The sequence below is a fragment of the Neolamprologus multifasciatus genome, chromosome 6 (genome assembly GCF_963576455.1).
Source record: "Neolamprologus multifasciatus chromosome 6, fNeoMul1.2, whole genome shotgun sequence".
NCBI classification, from domain to species: Eukaryota; Metazoa; Chordata; class Actinopteri; order Cichliformes; family Cichlidae; genus Neolamprologus; species Neolamprologus multifasciatus.
Genome location: NC_140444.1, coordinates 6,177,020 through 6,199,823, shown reverse-complemented (window position 1 = coordinate 6,199,823; position 22,804 = coordinate 6,177,020). Strand labels below are relative to the sequence as shown.

Here is a 22,804-nt window from a genome sequence, read left to right as displayed (position 1 = left end):
TTTAAAATAAGATAGATAGATAGATAGATAGATAGATAGATAGATAGATAGATAGATAGATAGATAGATAGATAGATAGATAGATAGATAGATAGATAGATAGATAGATAGATAGATTCCCCTACTGTAAATCTATACTGTACAGAGAGATAGATAGGTTGCAGGATATGAAAGAAAACAATCTTCTTCTTTTTTAATCTGCATTTTTCGTTACATGTTGGGTCTTTTTCTGTTGATCCCTTCTGTGTTTCTCTTTGAATTCCTTTTGGATTCTCTTGTGGGATCATGTCGTTTTCTTTCCCTGAAACCATTCCTGCCCCACCTATTTTAGGAATGGTTCAGTTCTAAGGAGTCCTTCTCTCTAGATCTATGTCTGCGTCTTCACATTTTGGTCTCAGAGCCAAAACTTTAAGAGACTTCTATCATTCTGTACACTGTTTTGCGAGATACATTTCTATATTGGGAATATAGTAAGCAATGGGAAGCAGTATTAGGTCCAGAGGATTGAGGACAAGCCTACATCAACATTGGAAGAGACGAGATCAGAGTGAGAGTGAGGAAATAAATACGGGATTACTGGAGATGTCACAAACACGGACAGGAAATGGTGTCAGGCTCAAAAAAGATCTATGTTAACCACTGTCATTGACACACTTATAAACATCTCAATATTTTGATATCTGCTTGTTAATTGGTCAGTTTCTACATAAACTGGAAAGAGACATTTAAAAATATATTTATTTACATTTTGGGAAGACTTCTGCTTATAATAATGTGTGCCTTGATGGGTTTTTCTGGAGAATGTAGCACATGTGTGACACAGAAGTATTTACAGGGGAACAACTACGAGCAAAGGATAGTAGAAACACACAGATTGAAAAGTGAGTGAGGGATGTAGATACTGTACAGGATGAGTGAATGATTGAGAGAGTAAAACTGGGGGATGAGAGAAGGAGGAGCGATAGCAGTAGGAGATATGCCTCAGATTATCAACCGGTGTCAGATGCTCTGGGGACAGATAAAGAGGAGGAGCGTGACACAGAGAGGAAGAGGACGTCTCTTTGAAGCAGGACTGTAAAAATGACTGATGTGAAAAATTCATCATCTGTGGAGTTGCCAGAGGGGAAGTTAATGAAGAAGGTCAGTGCATGTAGATGCAGAAATATGCAAACTCCTGTCAATGATGCTCTTAAACATCCCACATGGTTTAACTTGTGAGGTCTGGCTGGTACTAATTTATTTTTTAAGTTAATGCCACAATGCTTAAAGCTCATAATGTTACAAACCAAATGGAGTTTTATGCACTTAAACACAACATTATCACAGAAGACGCTTATATTTGTCAGAAACTAAACCATTAATGATCAACAACTACATTTTTATTAATTTTGTGAGAGCCAACTTTTCTGAGCTGGTACATCATAAACTGTGTATTGCACGCTTATGATTTGTTTGTGCTCTCTTCTCCAGGGTTCAATCAAGAAGAAAATTGAATCATTCAGGAGATGGAGCTCAGCTAGCATCAAGAGACCACCAAAGCCCAAGGCCAAGACTTTGAGTCTGTCCTCCCCAGTGGGAGACCCAGATGACATCTGGCTGGAAGAAGGTGACAAGAGGAAGCTACGCCCTATTGTTGACTCCGTCTTTGGACAGGTAGGTGACTGAACTGGGAACTATGTAAAGCCAAGACATATAATTAGACTTTCATTTTTAAGGGTTCTTTTTTTTTTTTTAAAGGGTGTGTCTTTCCTTATAAGGCATGGGATGTTACAATATCATATTGCTATATGTATAAATCATATATAGTAGCACCTTTTTTGAATAACGGCTCACAAATATAGTGTTAAAACATTATATATCCATATCTCTTTAACTATTTAGATTACGTTTAGATCTGTTGTGCAGTAGTGAGAGGTGTTTGTTTGCAGTAGTGAAAATTGTGTGCATAACAGAGTATATTTTGACTGGTGACACATTAGTAAGAACCAGCCTGTATTATTAAAGAAGGATTATTTAAATTTAGATCAGCAGAACACTCGGAGGAAACACAAATTCCTTGAGGATTGGTAGGGTAATAAACCTGCCAGGGCAAGCTTTAATTCAGACATAGTGTGAAACAGATGAAAAAGATGAAAATGTACCTAAAAAGTGTGTATTTGTTAGTGGCAGCCTTGTGAACTTGTTTTGCAGTCTTTAATAAGTAGTCAGCGTAGTTAGTAGTCTGTCCCATAGTAAAAATTTCTGCGTGTGTAAGCCAAGACTTCAGTTTCATGTATAATTTCTTGCCATGTACTTTTTTCTGTTCTCACTGGTTTGATCCAGATATTTTTGGTGTATTTTAATGTGTTGCAATAGCAAATCTTCCACATAGTTTTTGTCAGTCATGGCTTCCAGTTTCATCCACTTCCTGTTTATGTTTGTGGTGTTACTGAAGAAAAGACAAAAGCTTGTTATTTATACTCTCATATATATATAAAATATTTCTTTTGCCTGTGTAGCTTCTTTTAGACACCAAAACTATTTGGCAGAAACAGCTGGAACCAGTGCATACGGAGCCAGTTTTCCCATCCTTAATAATAATAATAATAATAATAATAATAATAATAATAATAATAATCAGTGTTGGTCAAGTTACTTGAAAAAAGTAATCAGTAACTAATTACTGATTACTTCCCCCAAAAAGTAATCCCGTTACTTTACTGATTACTTATTTTCAAAAGTAATTAATTACTTAGTTACTTAGTTACTTTTTAAAAACACGATTTACAACCTGAATAGGTGATAAAGTGATAGATCTTTCAGCCCAATTCTACTTTTTCTGCATAATCCATCATACAAAATGTAATCAAATGGAAAAGTCTCTTTTTAAAACCTGTTTTATTAGTTTTAATCTTTTAACTTTATGCATCAAGCAAAAATTTTATTATATGCAACATTCTCTGACTGGAAGAAATTTGTTTAATACTTAAACCTATTTTCTGCACATTCCAGCACATAATTATTATTTTTTTGTGTGTTAACACTCACTCTTTCAAATAGATGCAAGTAAAACACAGCAGAAAATAAATAAAGTCAAAGACTCAGCGGTCCCTTTGCTCTATTTTCACCTGTAAAGCAGGAGTAGTGTTAGGCGGAGGTTTACCCTGGTGCAGGTGTGCCGCAGCGGTCAGTGGAAGAATTTCTCTGTGAATTTCCCATTACGTCATAGCGCACTCGGCGCTTGCTCGGAAGTTTAGGGGTTTTTTTTTCGCTGTAAAAAGAAGTTTTCTTCCCACGCACAATGGACACTAATGTTTTTGTCACTTTTTATGGAATCAAACCCAAAGTAAGGTCAGTACTTCCACGCTTTAAACGCTGCACGCTCATACTCTCTCCCGCACTTGATATATTATCCATTGTTGATCTGCACACAGCTATTCTCGCAAAAAAATCACCGTTTTAGTAACGCAGTAACGCAGCGTTCCTACGGGAAAGTAGCGGTAATCCAATTACCGTTTTTGCAATAGTAATCCCTTACTTTACTCGTTACTTGAAAAAGTAATCGGATTACAGTATTACCAGCATCTCTGGTAATAATAATAATAATAATAATAATAATAATAATAATAATAATAGTAGTAGTAGTAATAATAATAATAATAATAATAATAATAATAATAGTAGTAGTAGTAGTAGTAATAATAATAATAATAATACACTTCCTGGGAAGGTTTCAAAAAACCTCCACGGATTATAATGGAAAGATTAGAGCTGACCTTTTTAGAGGTGTCCTGACAACAGGTTTGCTTTTTTGTTGTATATGGGAGAAATGTAAAAGCATCACAGGAATTTCTTTAACCTTAAAAAATAAATCCCTGATGATGACTAACTGTACCCTTGTGTACCCTGTATCCTTTTAACATGAAAGGCAAACGCTGCTTTACGGTAGTTCAAGCCATCAAATGTGTTTAAATTTAAACAAAATAACAGTTCTGAGGCACAAATGATAATCCTGCTTTGTGCCTTTCTTTATTAAATAGCAAACATTTTAGGTTTATTAGTTATTGGGGATGTTGAGTGGCATTTTAATTAGAAAAAGAGAATGGCAGAAATAGCTATACCAATTGCAACACAGTTTTGATCAGTGGTCAAAAATGTCACCTGGGATTTGAGTCATAAACTAACAATCATTAAATGTTCTTTAAAGCCATCTGAAAAGAAAACTAGGCTGTGTTTTGACATGTTTTTATAATTCCCCTTTTTTCTTAGTTTCATCTCCAGTTCTCTTTATTCAGATGAGTCATCCATACACTGAGCAACAGACTGACTGAATAATGAATTACTGGATGTCTGGGTGTGGGATAAAGGCTTGAGAGTGAAGGATAGTTGAATGTAATAAAGGAAGAAAGAAGAGACCTATTGCGACATAAAGCGAGATTAGAGCTAGAAGGAAGGAACTAAACTTTGAGCAGACAGATGTAGTTTAGTCCAACATCAGTGCTAAAAATGTCACGTCTGGCGAAGCAGACGTCATGGCATGAGGAGAGCTACACGTATGTGTTCCAGCTATGTGGGGATGCAGGGGGTGTTCGCGGTGCTGGGCTTGTTCAAGTGGACAAGAAAATGCAGAACTCAACAGTGATTGGCAAATACAATGTGGACCCAAATGCAGGCACGGTGGCAAGGGCAAATAATAACAAAAGGAGAGCCTTTATTTTGGCGGTGAAAAAATACAAAGAAACAGTAACACGACTGGAGGTACAGAGAAACTAACAAAAAAAAAAAACGAAACTGGGAAAAGCTAAGAATAACAAATAACCTGAAGATGGAGAGTTAAGGCAAGGAACGAGGCAAGGAAAAGGGCAAGGATACCTCAGTAGGTAGAGTGGTGGCCCCATGATTGTAAGGTCGGGGGTTCGATTCCCCTGAACAGCTACCCTGAGGTACCCCTGAGCAAGGTACCGTCCCTACACACTGCTCCCCAGGCGCCCAATGGCTGCCCACTGCTTCACTGGGTTAAATGCAGAGAGGAATTTCCCCACGCGGATCAATAAAGTATACATTATTATTGAAATAAAGAGGCAGACAGATCGACCAGGGACTGAGGGAAACACGCTATATATACACACAGAGGGTAATGAGGGAATGGGAAACAGGAGGATAATCAGACGGAGAAAGCAAAGCAGAAAACACTGACATAGGACAAGGACTATCAAAATAAGACAGGAAAACCCAGGACAGGCATGGAAACGCAGACCAAGGAGACAGCTGACCGGGAAGACAGATGAGTAAACATATAGACAGAACAAAACCTATACTAGAGACACGACACACTTACACGGAAGGCCAGGGAACAAACCTAAGAACCGGGAATCACAAAGTCACTGACTGAGGAGATACATTGTGCACATATTCAGGGATTATTTATTTACTTCTGTTTATAAATGCGTTAATTAATTAATTATATTGAGAGCTTTATTTGAGTGAGGAATTGAAAGAAGTTAATCAACAACTCATTTCATATGTAGGCAAAATCCAAATATCATGCACATGTCACATACATCCACCACACAAAACCATAGAAAGAAAAAAATTAATTCAATAAATCCTAAAATTTATCCTCTAACTGAAATGTTAGCAGATGCCAGTGATTAGCTGGCCTTCTTTTTAAACTAATATATTCTAGCAAACAAGATTCCACACCTCACTTGCATGAAGGCATAACTGAACAGCAAGGAAACACTGTGTCCCATTGTTTACCCAGTATGTGTGAATAGCAGTTTTACAGGGTCTAATTCACACCACTCCACACGTTTCTGGTAATTAGTATTAGTAACTTAGTATTTAGTGGCTTTGAAAAATATTGTATTATCTCACTTCTGAATGATCAAACACATTTGCTATATTAGAAAGATGAAAGACAAAATGCTGCAGCTGCAGCTTTACGTCATAATATCACAAAACAGTAAAAACTACACCTTTATTTCTGATATATGTTAAAAATCACAGACTCAGTTTTCTGAACTGGTCAACATTTTTAACAAAGCAACGAGGTCATTGGTATAATAACCAGCACAGCTTTAGAAAACTGCTTTATAAGTGGGTTAACTGTTGTTCTATTTCCACTGGGGCAAAGCTGCAACAGTTGTTCACTGTTGAAAAAACAAAAACAATCAAACACATATTCCGACATTACTGCGACTTTCTGACCCTTATTTGTGTTTGTAAGAGGAGTCTTTGATTTAATTTAACAGGAAAGCCACATTTAACTTTTAGGTCACATGAAAATGCAGAAATAATATCTGGACAGGTGCAAAAGGCATTATCCTCCTTTTGGGAGTGGGTAAGTGGGCGAGAATGAGAGCAGAGAATGTGGGACAATCCAGACAGCCATATGTGGTCGCAGCCTGTAAAATGATGTCAGGTTAAATGGGAATCCTTTACTGACTACACCAGCATGTTATATTCCTCCTGTCAGCACAGTGCTGCTGCAATTTTGCGTTCAGGTTTGATGTCTATCAACCTTTTAAACAGAAATCATGAGATTTTGATGAATGTATGCTTACGCATCACTAAGCCAATCCACCGTACACTCCATAAAAGAGCCAAGCTCATGTGGTAATCATCATTTAGTTATTCCTGATAACATTGATCCAGCATATTTAATTCTTCAAAGCCACAAAAGGCAAGCCAGAGCCAGTTATCAAAAATCTGATCACAGGCTAGTGAAGACATGTACTGAAGCTGTTAATAATAGCAAAAAGAAGGGGGAAAAAGAAACGCAGTTCTGTTAAAACTCTTACATGACATCTCAGTATAAAGTATGTCATGAAAATCAAAGTGAACGACAAAAAAACAAAAAAACAAAAGTGGGTAGCAATAAAAAACAGCCAACGTATGTTCTTTTCAGTTGTAGCAACCTGCAGCAATCTCTCTGTTTTACTGTTACTGTCTTTTTGCTCCCAGTTCAATTCAATTCCATTTTATTTATATAGTGCCAGATCCCAACAACACTTGCCTAAGAATGACTTCATACTGTAAAGTGTTGTATTGTAAATAATACAATAATGTACCAAATGCATAAAATAACCCAGTACTCAGATGACCTCTATAATCAAGCACTTGGTGACAGTTGGAAGGAAAAACTTCCCTTTTAACAGGAACAAACCTCCTGCGGAACAAGGCTTAGGGAGTGTCAGCCATCTGCTACAACTGTCTCACTAGTGTGTGAAAAAATGGAGGGAGGACCCAAATGCACGACTCATGGATTTATTATAGAGACAGGTGAACTGAACACTGAGTTGTACTATTTAACAACAAGATAAGAAACTGAAAGAAACTGAGGGGTTAGACTGGATAATGATAATGGCCAGAAACAGGTGAGAGCACAGCTGGGATAAATCTAACTAATGAAACAGAGGAAGTAGAATAAAAAAAATGCTGCACACAGACAGATGATTAACACAATAAAACAGGTAAAATGCATGGAAACTGACAAAGGCTCCAGAACTGAAAAACACTGGGTCAACAACCCAGGTGCTCTGACAACAACCAAAGAAATTATTAGGTCATAAATGTCATTAAAATTCTCTCTCCTTTCAAAGTAAATAAGAATAAAACGCCACTATTATTGCACCACTTTAAGGGCGATAAAGGTGGAATTTGCCCTCTAAGACAGCGCTCCCCAACCTTTTTTGCGCCACGGACCGGTTTATGCCCGACAATATTTTCATGGACCGGCCTTTAAGGTGTCGCGGATAAATACAACAAAATAAAACTAATAAAATGTATTCATAACACACATGAAAAGACCCAGGAAAACCGAGTAAACGATAAAAACGATAACAAAATAATGCTGAAAACTGAGCCTCAACTCTCGCGGCCCGGTACCAAACGACTCACGGACCGGTCCGAGGCTCGGGGGTTGGGGACCGCTGCTCTAAGACACAGGCAGCATACATCAGGTAAAACGAGTTAATTATGATATTTGTGTCATATCACAGGTCACACTGTGGTTTCAGTTGTATTCTTATCACACTTTTTCCTCCCCGTGTGTTTTGCTAATATAAGACATATTAGATAGTATTATTCTATCCTGACTGAATCAGTAATACGAGAGTAAACTCTAAAGAAACATGATGATCATGCACTAGTTTCTCCACTTGAATTGTTCTTTGTTTTATCAGTGCACAAGTCGCAACCACTTCCTCCCACAAACATTTTTTTCTGTCATTTAATCTTGTTTAAACAGACAAGACTCAGAGACGATGTAACTTTATGCTCAAGTTGCTGTGATAACTGATACAAAATCTGGTCTGAAGAACTGACATATTCATATTCGTCTACAGATTGATCTGGCTAAAATGATAAATCACTGTCAGAGGTCAGGCCCATGGAGCCACATGTGTCTCGTTCTACTTTTTTTTCTCCACTATGTTCCCAAGCTAGTGTCTGCTAGTCGCAGTGTATGTTTTATAGTCAGTTACTGGGTGACTGACTTTTAGTGGTAAGCAGGAAGTCTAGAGTGAATTATAAGTAAAAATGTGGCTTGTAAAACCAATAAAATAAGATGGAGACAAAAAGGCTCACAATTTGTTGCAGCCACACTTACATTAAAGTACATTGATGCAGTTAAGTTGACTTCATAAGTATTATTTTATACCTAGAGAACACGGTTTGGATTCCTTATTGCATAATGGTATTTGTCTCTACAATTACGCTTTGAAATGTAATAGAATGGGAAGTGCTAATACTCAAAACAGAGCGTGAGTTAATTGTCTCCATTGTTGTGTTGTCGCAGATATATATTTTCACGCATCAATATGTTTGCTGTGAGCTATGTTTGTGTTACAGCTCAGTCTTATCTCTGTTCAACAGGGTTAAGCTCAATTTAGCTTAACTTCAGCCACAACTCAAGAGATTATCGCACATTTAAGGTCAAAGGTATGAAAAGAAACAGAAACAGAAATAGAAAAAAACCAATGAAGAAAGGAACTCTTAATGTTTCCATTAAAGATGGGACATCAAACATGCTTAGTGTACTATACATATTACCAGTCTTTAATTCAGTGAGAAACTTGTAAGAAGTGCAGAATGCTAGAATGGGTTGATGACACCGATGTTGTTCAGGCTGCAGCTGATTTATATAAGAAAGACTTCAAAACCGTTTTAGCAATTTTTCTTTAGCTTTTTATTTGTTTGTTTGTTTGTTTTGTGATAAACTTGTGTGTCTGCACATTTTAAATTGGAAAGCACCCTTTTTTGCTCATCTGACCTTACTATGGGATCTTTTTTGTGTGTGTGTGTGTCATTGTGCAAAAAGTGGGCATGCAAATACACATAGACATCCCCCATCTCAATTGGCAAAATGTTTGACCTGACCCACCCTAAAGCTGGTTGCATAGCATGCAAAATCCTGTTTTGGAATCTGTCCATCATGCTGTTTACAGCCCAGCACTGGATTTTCAGTTGGCCTGTCTTCCATCCTTGTCTTTCAGGCATCTGGTATGCTTGCGGTTGTCGAGGGATGGCACATGAATTCTCACCCAGCTGCTTTGTTTGGGGTTTTGTGGCTAAAAGGCTTTGTGCTCACAGCAAGCTGCTGATGAAGGCATGGTGGAAGCGCTTCTTTTATGTTGTTGTTTGGAGAGCAAAAGGACCTCTGTTCTGTATTATGGGTGCTTTTCAAGAGATGCACATCAACATTAATACAAGATCCTTATTTAATACCACTTGAACTCATTGGTCCAGTTCATCTAAAGTAATCTGTGCATGACTATCTAAGAGGCAGCACAAGCACAAAGCTTCAAAGAAATGGCAGGAAAATCTCAATTTCACCATTTTTTTTGGCATGCCAGCAAACAAGCTAGCATTTCTGCCTTGTGGCCTTCATCAGAGCATGAAACAAAACTGAAGGTTGTAACTTTTACACAGCATGTCTTTATCCTGTCTTCCTTCTCTCACCCCAACCGGTCGCAGCAGATGGCCGCCCCTCCCTGAGCCTGGTTCTGCCGGAGGTTTCTTCCTGTTAAAAGGGAGTTTTTCCTTCCCACTGTCGCCAAAGTGCTTGCTCATAGGGGGTCATATGATTGTTGGGCTTTTCTCTGTATCTATGAAGCGCCTTGAGGCGACATTTGTTGTGATTTGGCGCTATATAAATAAAATTGAATTGAATTGAATTGAACTTTTACAGCAATCTGACATTGTTTCTGATCTCATGTGACGACATTCATACATTTTAAAACAGAGCAGAGTGACTCCAGCCGGGGTTAAAGTTTTCTATACTATTACATTTCATATATATACTTATTCAGAGAAGATCTGAGCTAAAATCTTTAGTCAGCCCAGCAGGTGTCATTGTGTTTAGTGATGAGATCCAACATCTATTTATTTGATAAAATTCCCTGGCAGAAATAGCAGAAAGAATTACATGTTCAAGTCCAGTGAACATCAGGAGGAGCAGCAGGAGAGCCATGATTGGCTTCATAGTTGTGTTTGGCTAAGACAGACTCTATGTGCTCGGTTCTGTAACTCTTGTTTGGATATTCTACTTAACATCTAAAGTGTTGTTACACTTCCACATCTGAAGTTTCCTTTCGTGTATGTTTTGGTTTGATAGGTTGAAAAGTGTGTTTACAATTCTCTGATTGTTCAAGCACTTCAAAATCACAGTGATTCCACTTAGTCATCACTCAGATTTTAAGATGTGCCGGTATTAGTAATGTCTCTGAGTTTCTTGTGACAGCGGTTAAATTAAGTGGAGAAAATTATTATTTCCAGTTGATATTTTAGGTGTAAGCAGTTCTTACAGATTTTAAAGCATTATTGTAGGCAGTGCTGATTATTGATTTCATCTGATTGCCATGCTTTAGAATTATTGGGAGGTAGACTACAGGAATCACTTTGGGAAACATTTGAAGATTGAAATTAAAACAGTTTCATTTGGACTGCAAGCATAAAGACTCTCAGTGTCAGTGTTGATTTTGTATGATTTTTCAAGCAATTTAGTCCATCTTTGTCTCTTTAAAGAAATGAGGTGTTGATGCTACAAGATCTTTTAGAAAAAACTTCAGTAGTAGTAGTTCAGTAATAGATTTTATACCAGAGACAACAGTTCTTGATTAGGAATTGTACTGTTGCACTTTGGGTGTATTGCACTAAGAGGAATTCAATCTCTCGCATGCATGAAGAGACTTTTAATTTAACTTTTGATCTCATTCACTGGATTATTTTTTAGCTCTTTATAGCACTCTCTATGCTCACTATCCCACTGCTTCTTTTGATACAATGTAGCTTTTTTTTCTTTTACTAATATGATGGATTTGGGTCCTCCATAGTTAGGGATAATACTGGCATCTAGTGGTAGTGCATATGTATTACAGTTAAGCGTGTGTTAATCCCACTATTTTCAACAACCTAGCTTTGCTGCACTCTACTGGCAATACTGAGGCAATGCAGAGTGTTGCCTAGGAATACATTTTACATAATAGGCATATTAAAAATTGCTGAAACTATGTCTTGTAAAAAAATGTTTTACAAACTGCTTTATAACAAGTAACTGTGGAGTAATTTGTGAACCCAGAAGAGATTACCAGCATCAAAAACATGGGATTTTGAGAAAAAAGATAAGTAGGTTAAACTCAGGAAACAGATGGAAGAAAATGGGTGGTCTAATGACCAGATACATGGGAAAGTAGATAGACACAAAAAATGTGTTGGTTCTCCTGAACTGACCACAGAGGATTAAGGCTGCAAGCGATGAGCCTTCATCAAACTGCGTAAATCTCTGACACACATATTACACCCAATACACATGTATATAAGATATGCAGTATATATAACAACAGTGCTTCACGTCTGGGATTCGGTTTCAACAAAGAACAGTAGATGAATCGGACTGGACAAAATAATCAAACAATGATCCTAAGAAAACAAGTATTTTTATTTCTAGAGGGAAAGGAATAAGCTTTGATGGTTTTAGAACGTAATAGATGTGGGCAATTGTAAGGGAAACAATTAAAAAGCTGTGGTGAAGAGAATCATCTTTAAAAGCACAGATATAACAAAAAATATATTAAAAAAAAAAGCCTTTCAATTGTGCCACAAGTCTGAAGCGAGACTAAAAATAAAAGATTAATAACACCGGCCCCTTCTTTGGTGCCATCTGGTGGCTTTAGAGAACTTTATTTATATAACTTCTACTTAATCAGGGTTGAGATCAAAGTCAAGAATATAAACAGACAAGCAGCAAAATCACAGACACCAATGAGCAGATGTGAAAGTTAAAAGTTTGCTTGTAATACACAAAAATGTACAAGCCAGTAGAAGGCAGGTGATGGTGAAGACTTACATTCAGAGACAGATGCTGCAGGTGAGCATCTGCACCACATCAATGCTCCCACCGCTTCACGAGAAACACAGTTATGATTATCAGTATAATCAGCAATTCCATAAAGCTATAATTATTTTTAGTAGCACTAGTAGTAGTTGTTGTGGTAGTGTCTATACTAAGTCAGACGTTTACATCATACGGTTACACTCACTGGTTTTATTATACACCCCTGCAATTTTACTTTCTAAAATGTTTTCGCATGCACTGTTATGTGCCTCTCTTTTCACTTTTCTCTTTCCCAGCGTGTCTCCATGTGTTTTAATTTTTTTAATCGCCTTTTTTTTATCTCACAGTGACTAGTTGTGTAAAATAAATATTACACTTCTATTTCTTCTACTTGCAGCCCCATGCTCTCGTAGCCTGTCAGCATAGTTCTTTCCTTCTAATCTGAACTGCTGGGGATTAAACAGACAGCCAACTCTTCATCCATAATTCTACCACCCCCTCCCTCCCTCTCTCTCTATCTCTCTCTCTTTCTGACTTAGAGACACACACACACACACACAAAGCTTTGCCAGACTAGTCATTTGGAAACCATAAGCACGATGTTTGTTTGAGAGAGAGGGGAAGGTGGGTGGGATGGATTAGATTAAGTTGGTCCAAATTCAAGGGATCACTTGTAGCAAAAGGGGGTTACAGATAAAGGGAAAAACAGAGCGCATGCCCGTGTCTGTGTGTGATAGAGAGAGACAGAGAGGGATAGAAAGGGAGAGAGAAAATGGTCGAGTCATGCAATCAGAGCCAGAGTCTGGCGCAGCGGGTTGTTTCAGCTCAGATATGACCCAACTCTCCCACCCCAACCCGTCAATCTCCATCACCCTGCCCCGATTCCATAATATCACCGTAAACATTTCAAATCTCATCATGGCAGCCGCCAACAACCCATGGGAGTTTAGGACTGAACGTGGCATCATATACACACCACTGGACCAATAGGATCTGGGACTGAAGCACATGCTCTGAGAGGAGTCGCTTTTTGTAGTAGAGGTGCGAGTGGAAACATTTGCCCTCCTCCTTCCTGGGCGATAAAAGGCGTTGCCACCTAGGATGCATTGGATCTAGTATGGATTTTGGAGTTTCATGTGACGTTTGAACAGAGAAGGGTGAGAAAGAGGAAAAGAGGAGGATAAACTTTGGAGAAGTGTGAGGACCAGCAAGGAGGGAAGGGAGGGGGGAAGACAGGGAGAAGAGGGCAGGGTGATGGGAAACACTAACCAGACTTCTAAAAAGAACAGTAAAAAGAAGAAGGTAAGGAAACATTTTGTTGTTCTTGGATAACTAAAACTAGGATTTCATAGCAGTTTTTCTATTTAATCTCTACTTGACACAAAAGACGTTTCAAATTTGTTTTTATTTGCAATATACAAACTAAATAAATCTATTGAAAATGTCTGGAACAGTACAAAAAATGGCAAATTTGCCAAAATTTAGGTAATAGCTTTATGTGTTTCATAATCCGATTGGTTCCTCTCCTCTAAGGTAATGTCACCCATAGAACAAAGTGGTGCCCCATTGGCTGCTGCCATGCTGGGGGAACTGGGTGGTGCAGGGGAGATGGACACAGAGGATGAGGAGGAAGGAGGGGACGAGCGTGAGTTTGATGAACCCCTGTGCGCTCTGGTTAAGAACTGCAACATGCTGCATAACATAGTGGGGCCTGCATGTATCTTCCTCAGACAGGGCTTCGCCCAAAGTCAGCTTGTATGTATTTACCCACACTACAAACACACCACACAAACATTACAGAACTGCCAGAATTGTTATTGCCAAAATCTCCCATAAATCCTTTCATCCATCCATTTCCAAAGTGCCATCCAAAGGAAGGTTAAGGTAAAGCTGAGGTCATCGTCATGGTTCCTCTGCCCTTCATCTCCACCAATCACGAAATCAAACTGTGACTGCACAGTCATGACTGCAACATTCAATCATATCTATAGAAATGTTTTAAAATGTTCTGAGGGCCTCTTACTTACAAACTTATATGTATTCTACTATTTTGAGTAAAGTTATTGTACACTGAAATGACTTTTTACACAAATAGCCAAACTAAATTGAATAAAAACATGTGAGAAAGGACATGTTTTGGTCATTCTCATGACAGTTGAGCTTAGTGAGATAGACATCTAAACATCAAAGGCTGTGACTACCCATGAAAAAAAAACACTCCATATTATAATTAAAAAATAATAATCACTAAACCTCGAACTAAAACTAACAAAAAACAAAAAATTAGCAAATAATTAAAATGAAATAAGAAATAAAAACTGTTGAAACATAAAACTACGTTTTTTCACAGCTATAAAAGAAGGATAATGATAACGAGACCCAAAAATTTGTCCAGATTCAGGTACCTTTATAGTCTTGGAGTCTTCTATGCGCACCTCTTATTACAAATTAATGTCATACATGGGGAAAGTGGAAATGACACAGACAAGGAACTAGTTTAAAAGCGCTCCTAGGACAGTGGTGTGTGATCCGAGGTGATACTGGATGCCATTTGAAGTGAAAATAGGCAAGAAGTGTAAAAGTATGAAAAAAGAGTATTCAGAATGTGGTTATGTAAATACTATTTTCTTTGCTGTATTGTTCGTAAGGTGAATGCGAGTTTCTGTGAGAATGCTAAAATCTGTCTCTCTGTGTTAGCCGTATAACAGACCGTGGTGTACCCCTCCTCTCACCCTAAAAAATCTTTTTGGGTGTGTGATTTGAAATAGTCTATTGATATATTTAAGTACAGCCTTGCAAAGTCACTGTCTCGTTTATCAACTGATTGACAACCGCAGTTTAAATTTGCAGTTTACATCAAGCAGTATATGATAACAATTGAACAAATGTCTAATGTGAATGTGATCCCTTGCAGTTCCACACTCAGTCTCTGCAGTTTGCTTAAGATTTATAAGACGTTTTAGCTGATTGCTTTGCTTTTATGACACGCAAGTTTCACCAGCTGCAGTGGACAGCTGTTTCCAGAGGAAATACACTGATAAATCTTCTGTACACCACTTTCACAGCACCAACAAGGAAGTGCTTTGTGAATATAGTGAGGCGTTTAGCAGCTAAAAAGCTGAAAATTTTCCTCAGGAGTTTGGACTATGTCTTGATCCAGCCTCACTCATTTCATATGCCACATTTTCAGCCACAGCAGGCAACCATCAAGTGCATGTAGTGGAGCATTCAGCAGACAAACAGCTTGATATTTCAGTCAGACACCAAAAAACAAGCTAAAAGAAGAGTGAACATTAGTCTTTCAGAAACATTACTCCATGCTGTGTGATACAAAATGTTGCTTTGAATCTGCCGAATGTGTAAAAAGGCAAATAATTTTGAAAAATTTTGATATTTTTGAAAATCTTGTGTTAATACAGGCAAACTTATTTTCCAACCAACTTCAGCAAATCTTAAATTAATCAAATCAGAATATTGTCATTTTGAGTAAAGACTACATAAAAGATAGACTAGTCTAAAAAGGGAAGCCAATGTGTTAGTGTCTTAAACCTGCATTCTTTCTAATGGTGAGCAGCACAGAGGAAGTTTGTTAATACTGAAGTCCATTACAGTCACTGTGTTACACACTTGATCTGTGACCTCTTAAACGCTTTCTGTAGTTCATTTTCTCAATTGCACAGCTACAATTGCAACATAATGTTCATTTTATACATTTTAGTCCTAATTAAGGTATAATACACAAATAAGCAGTAGGGCTGAGCGATATGACCAAAATCTCATATCCCGACATAAGACATCTATCGTCCCGATAAATCACAAAAATTTAACATTTTCTGTAAATTCTGTGAATCTCGGGGAGCTCGACTTGCGTGAAGTGTTTCCAGCTGCGCGTCGTGTACTTGGAGTCCAGTGTTTTAACCGATGCATGAAACTATACATTTTTATACATAAGTTGTAACGGCCGCCGTTTTCTTTGTGAGTATTTATTACACAGTGTGCTGCGGGGAAAAGCCTGTTCTAACGTTTGAATCTAAGGTTTATTTTTTAGCACCTGACGGCTCTTTTATGCTTCTCATCCGTAAATACTCTGCTTACTCTTTCATGTGATTCAGTTTATTTTGAAAAGTCTCAACAGGATCCTGAGCTTTATTGTGAAAGGTTTACGTGGAAAATAAACAAAAAAACGTTGGTTTTACCGTCGTTGTTGCTAACCACAACGCATAAAAACAGTCGCTTGTCCGTCTGTAGTGTGGTTATATTAAATATAAGAGAAAGAGAGAAGAAATTAATATAACCACTACAGTCACCATCAAAACAATAAAAAAAAAAATACTGCCGTAAACAGTTTATTTTGCGACACCACGAAACAAACGATAGCATAAAATGAAACGATAGACGTTTTTATATCAATATCCGATATATATCGTTATATGGAACAGCCCTAATAAGCAGGGTGTGTTTTAGGGCAGGCCTACCTTGGGGTTGACAAATCAGTAACATAAGAGTGTACAGTGTCTGTGTTAATAATCAGATCAACGTTGTTCATCATCTCTGGGTTCAAAAATCCAAAATGCAACTTCACAAAACATGACTTCATATTTTGTCTTAATTTTTATATACATTTTTTTTTTTTAGCAGTATTAGCAATGCTTTCTGTAAGTTTAACTACCATCATAGTTATATTTCAAAGTGGCCAGGTCACTTCTCTTGCATATGAATGAATGAATGAATAAATATGAAATCTCGTTATTAACTTTAGATGGGGACTGTGTTGACACTGATAAAACTGAGTTCTATAACATGTGCTTAATCTTGTAAACGGGTTTATTTCAACCCAAACCATAACTTGAACCCCAATCAAGTTTTTTTTAAACCTAAGCAAACGAGGACTGAAAGCAAAACTTGTCTCACATAAGATTTATACCTAAATCTCGTGGCATTTTCATCCTGTTGTTTCGTGCTACATGCCTTCCTTCATAAACTTTTGTTGTTGCTCAGTTTCTGCTGTCTTCTAAAGTCACGATTTAGCAGTAGTAACTGTTGTAGATTGGTAATAAGATGATAAGATAAGATGACCTTTATTAGTCCCACAGGTGGGAAATTTGTTTTGTTACAGCAAAAGTGCAAAGTTATGTAGCAGAAATAAGAAAAAACACTGGAATGCAATAAAATAAAATACTATATACAATACAATAAAATAGAATAGAATAATATATACAGTAGAATAAAATAGAAATACAAATGCTATATACAACTGAGTAAGTAATGGGCCACAAAAAAACAAAGGTAGGAGAAAACCGTTGCCTTTGTCTGTGGATAAATCTGTCACAAATTTTAGCAAAAGGTACGACAAAAAAAAAAGTGGTACACGTTTTTCTGTTCAGCCTGTGCAGGTGTGTTAATGTTCGTTTAATCAAAAGCCAGCTGGACTGCAGATGCAGATGAGGAAAAAAAATTGCTGGCAGATAGAGAAATGAAAAACCGATAAGCCTTCATGATTTGTAATACAATTTACCGCTGTAATCTCCCTGACACTGTTCGCTCCCCTGCATCCTCTAATCCAGGGCTGTATTATTCCTGCTGATGATGTCACAATCTCGAAGAACACATCACGTACAAATTTATCCTGGTGTCACCTTGCATTCCTTTAGCCAATTCAACATCAACCGTAAATGGTGTTTTATGTTGGATCAGAATCAAAATTAGAATATTTTATTAATCACTAAATAAATTATGCATGTGTTTGTTACTGCATTTACTTTTAGTTAAAGTCATAACTCACTCTTATTTCTAGGATTTCATTTTCACTTTATTTCTTAAAGTGGCAATTCAATATTTCACCAGTTTACTCAGCATATGATGTAATTCATTTTTCTTTCTTTCTTATAACTTTGTTACATGCTGCATGTTTGGAAGGTAGATCTTTTAGGTCATAGGTGTCAAACTCTGGCCCGCGGGCCAAATTTGGCCCACAGCCTAATTACATTTGGCCCGCGAAGCCATACCAAATTACTATTAGAGCTGGCCTACTGGTATTATACAGCTAATATATATATTGTTTAGTATTAAGCTTTGCTTGTTCCATATTCAGTTTTTCAGCAAAACTTGTTTGAGTCCATAAGAAAAGATTCATTCTTATATCTAGAGGAAGATTTTTTTTTCAATAAATATTAACGTTAGCCCGCGACTTTGTTCCAGTTTTGAATTTTGGCCTACTGTGTATTTGAGTTTGACACCCTTGTTTTAGGTGGTATGTCATTATGAATCTGCTGTTAGTACATTGTATTTCAAAAGCTTGTTGTGGAGCATATGCACAGCAGACTTTCTCCAGCAGAAGGGGCAGAATGAGACTGGACATGAATGCTGTTGGGTAGCAGCAGCTTTCAACTAAAAAGGCTATTAGGGTCAGTTAGATCAAAAACCCAATAATCCTCTAATAGAATCTCTGGCTGAGCAGATGAACATTGAACAAAAAATTTTTTCACAGGATTGAGAGGAGTGGAGGAGTAAAAGCACAAGAAGCAAAAATGTTTCCAGCATTTTGTGTGACTGAAATAGAGCAGATTCAAAGTATAACTTGTCTGACTATTCATTTCTCTTTATGTATGCCCTTTCTTCTTCCACACCACTGCAGGACAGAGATCTACGACCAGAAGAGATGGAAGGTACAGATTCTTAATCCAAATCCTCACCTTGTCTCTCAGTCCATTCATTCCACTCTGTTCTTTTTCATCTACCTTCCTTTCAAACCTTCTGTTTAACTGTGAACATTTTTTTTTAATTTCCCTGTCTTGCATTGAAATTGAAACTTTGTAAGAACAAAGTGAAGGATTATCTTTCATAATTTAACTTCCACTCATACATCGCTTCTATTCCTCAGGTCTGGCTCACAATTTAACAGCGTACATGCACATGAAAATGTCATTTCTATTTTAAATATAGATTCTATGACTTTGGTTTAGTGTAGTAGAAACTTGATATATTTCTTCTGCAATGATTTAATGGTGACAGGGGGATCTGTTCAGGTTCAGGTAAATTTTATTTGGACAAGTTTGGATATGGACTGCAATCATCCATGTCACACTATTCACAAACAACAGGCAGCAGAGTGCAAAGTACTCAGTGTTATAATGTTGTAAGAAGATTGAAGAAGAAAGAAAAAAGAAAGGCTCCATGCAAATAATGAGATGAAAGTTTAAAAGCTCATTCAAAACATTAATGCCTCATAAGAAAGTGATGCAAAAATAAAAAGTTTGCAAATGAAATAGAAAGTCCCAATTTAAAAATATAATGTTTCACAATCTTAGCAGCTTCAGTTTCTGTTTTTACATTTTTATTGATATAATGATGAACGACCATAAGTATTTCATAAGTTTTAAAGAATTTTATTGGGGGCAAAAATATCATATTTATGCAAAAAGAAAAAAATTGAATATTTACAGTGCACAGTGTTGCCAACAAACTGTGATCATCTTCAAGCACTGATAAGACAGAAATCAGTTATTTGGTCCAAAGATTGTATCCAGCATGTCACAGAAAACAGAGAAGTCCGTGAAAGATTATTGAAAAATTATTTTTTTACGATGTCATACTAACAACAAGTCAAAAATAATTCAAATAAAAACTAAAGCAATTTGGAAGTATTAAAAAAACAACTCTCAGACGGGTACCCCATCTCAATGTACACTCACTGATCCAGGGCAGCTGAGACTGAAACTGTGTCTTGTTTTCTCAAGAAAGCAAATGTACTCTGTCATACTTTTGCCCAACGGCAAATATTTTGCATAATCTGTATTGATGTGTTCTACTTGCAGAGTTACGTGAGGCCTTCAGGGAATTTGACAAAGATAAGGACGGCTTCATCAGCTGTAAGGACCTGGGCGAGTGCATGAGGACTATGGGATACATGCCAACAGAGATGGAACTTATCGAACTCAGCCAGCAAATCTGTGAGTCCTGAACACAGATAGATAATTCTGTAATTCCCTAAAATCTTTCACTCGGAAGACCAGTGAAGGAGCACCAGGATAAAGCAGAACTGCAAAGCAGTTGATGTCCAAAATGTCTGTTTGTCCTTTCTTCACCTGTAAATCTGTTAACTCTGATGAACTGCCAAAATTAACTAGCAATGATTTAATTAATTTCTTTACAAATAACTTTTTAACTATTGGAGAAAAAATATTCACTGGTACTGTCGTTAAGTACAGCATCTCTGTTAAATGCTGATATGAGTAAACTTCATATCAGCAATGTGTCAATGTGTCTTCTAGACCCTACAAAACTGCTCAAAGACATTTTTACCATGAATTAAAACATAAATCTTAAATCATTTCTCATTTATAACCTTATTTATTTCCAAAATTCCTGAAAGTTGTCAAGTAGTTAAATGATCTTTTGAAAAGGTTTCTTTGAAGAGTTACAGTCAGGATTCAGAGTGCATCATAGCACAGAAATAGTGTAGCAAATTATATGAATGATGAATCATCTTCTTAGGAACTGTACTGCAGTGGTTTGAATCACTGCAGTACAGTTTGTGCATGTAAATGGCGAGTCTGCCTCACATGCAAATGTTAATCACAGTTCCACAGGGTTCTGTGCTAGGACCATAACTTTTTACATTATAGATGCTTCCCTTACAGTATTATTATAAAACACTCCATTTTCATTCCTATGCAGATGATATGCAGTTTTAATTAACCATAAAGCCAGATGATACAAATAAACTAGTTAAATTATAGACATGCCTTAAACACAGCTAATGGCTGCAGTGGACAGTTTTCATTGGATATTTTCACATCACTACAAATATGATCTTATTATGACTTCTGTTTATAACATATTGACGTGGGTCTGCTAAGCTCTGTCTTATATGCATGCACAATTAACTCCGTACCACTGGATCTTCAGTAAATAATCCAATTTGTTATTTACTTGTATATACTATGCATGCATATTTATCTTTCTTCTAGGTGGTGGCAGAGTGGATTTTGAGGATTTTGTGGAACTGATGGGCCCCAAAATGCTTGCAGAGACTGCAGACATGATTGGGGTTAAAGAGTTACGGGACGCCTTCAAGGAGGTCTGCAATTTTATTTAGCAAAACAGAAAACCGTGTGTGTGTGTGTGTATGCGTTAGTCCCCATAGGGAAATTACTCCTCTGCATTTAACCCATTCACCCAGTGAAGCAGTGGGCAGCCACCAATGCAGCGCCCAGGGAGCAGTGTGTAGGTACCTCAGGGTAGCTGTTCAGTGGAGTCGAACCCCCAACCTTTCAATCATGGGGCAACCACTCTACCTACTGAGCTATCCCTGACCCATATCCAGGCTTAAACTAGGGTTTAGAAATGAATGCGGTCCAGAGTTTTTTCTCCTAATGTATGCCATTTAAGGTGCAACAAATGACTGAGGTCCATACCTCAGTCATGCTAAAGTTGAGCATACACTGTACGATTTTTTCAGTTGCGTTATTCAGCTCCTGCTCAAACTGTACGATTGAATCGCAGGGGTGAGAAGTTTGTAGGTGATGATGCACACTGTGCGTCCATAACATGAAGCTCATAACACAAAATCTGTCTCTCGCTCTCCCTCTCTCTCCCTCTCTCTCTTTAACTGACACAGACACACACACCACCACCACCATCAACTTTGTTAAATTGCTAATGACAATCATTGACTAGCAATGAGCAGCAATGTCCATCCAACTCTTTTCACGGTTGGTCCGGTCATGATAATTTTGTGAGGCCACATCGAAAAGGCTCAGATGAGCTTGCCAAAGTTCTACACGCTGCACTGCCATGCTACTCCGTTTCTGTTTGCGCATGCGCAGTGTGAGAGGCTACGTTGGCACCCTCATGAGGGCCGACAGGATTTCAAACAGGTTCGAGTTTCTTGCGACTATACGATTGATGATTGGGAGCTGGTCATGAGGTGTTGATCGCTTCTCGTTACCCCATGTATACTACACGATGCACGATACAGGAGAAACTCAGGCCGATCCCCAAAACGACTGAAAAATCGGCTCAAAATGGGCCAAAAATCGCAGTGTATGCCCAGCTTAACCTGAGTAGGCCTTCCCTCAAACTGACACTCCAAAACGTTTTTGTTTTGCTTTTTTTAAATGCTTATTTTCCTTTTAAAGTCCTTCCATTCTGCTTTCTAGTTTGACTCTGATGGCGATGGTCAGATCAGCCTTGGAGAGCTGAGGGAAGCCATGAAGAAGCTAATGGGTGAGCAGCTCAACCACCGCGAGATTGATGAGATCCTGCGAGATGTTGACCTCAATGGGGATGGACAGGTGGACTTTGAAGGTGATACAATTTATCTCTTAGTTAAGATCGGTGGTGGTGGTGTGTTTGTGTGTGTGTGTGGGGGGGGGGGGGGGGGGGGGGGGGATATACAATTAGGGATGATATAACCTTTTTAAAGATTTTTAAGATGACTGTGGATGACTGTGGTAGTGCCCTTTTCCCAACAAACAATGCAAATAT

General features: G+C 37.7%; 2 protein-coding genes across 3 annotated transcripts in view; both read left to right on the top strand.

Moving 5' to 3' along the window:
• LOC146516248 (perforin-1-like) overlaps positions 1-22,804 on the top strand; it is a 579,062-nt gene that overhangs the window by 241,910 nt on the left and 314,348 nt on the right. The window lies entirely within an intron of this gene.
• The window catches only part of LOC146516263 (calcium-binding protein 2-like), a 22,951-nt gene continuing 934 nt past the window's right edge, over positions 788-22,804 (top strand). Inside the window, exons 1-6 of one of the 2 annotated variants that reach the window (XM_085163421.1) lie at positions 788-1,140; positions 1,471-1,653; positions 18,951-18,981; positions 20,131-20,265; positions 21,286-21,395; positions 22,477-22,624. In XM_085163421.1, the coding sequence (XP_085019547.1) occupies positions 1,081-1,140; positions 1,471-1,653; positions 18,951-18,981; positions 20,131-20,265; positions 21,286-21,395; positions 22,477-22,624 (667 nt within the window). In that variant the 5' untranslated portion in view covers positions 788-1,080. Of the gene's footprint in view, positions 1,141-1,470; positions 1,654-10,163; positions 13,619-13,849; positions 14,072-18,950; positions 18,982-20,130; positions 20,266-21,285; positions 21,396-22,476; positions 22,625-22,804 lie in introns of those variants that run through there. The other variant, XM_085163420.1, reaches the window with a different exon arrangement.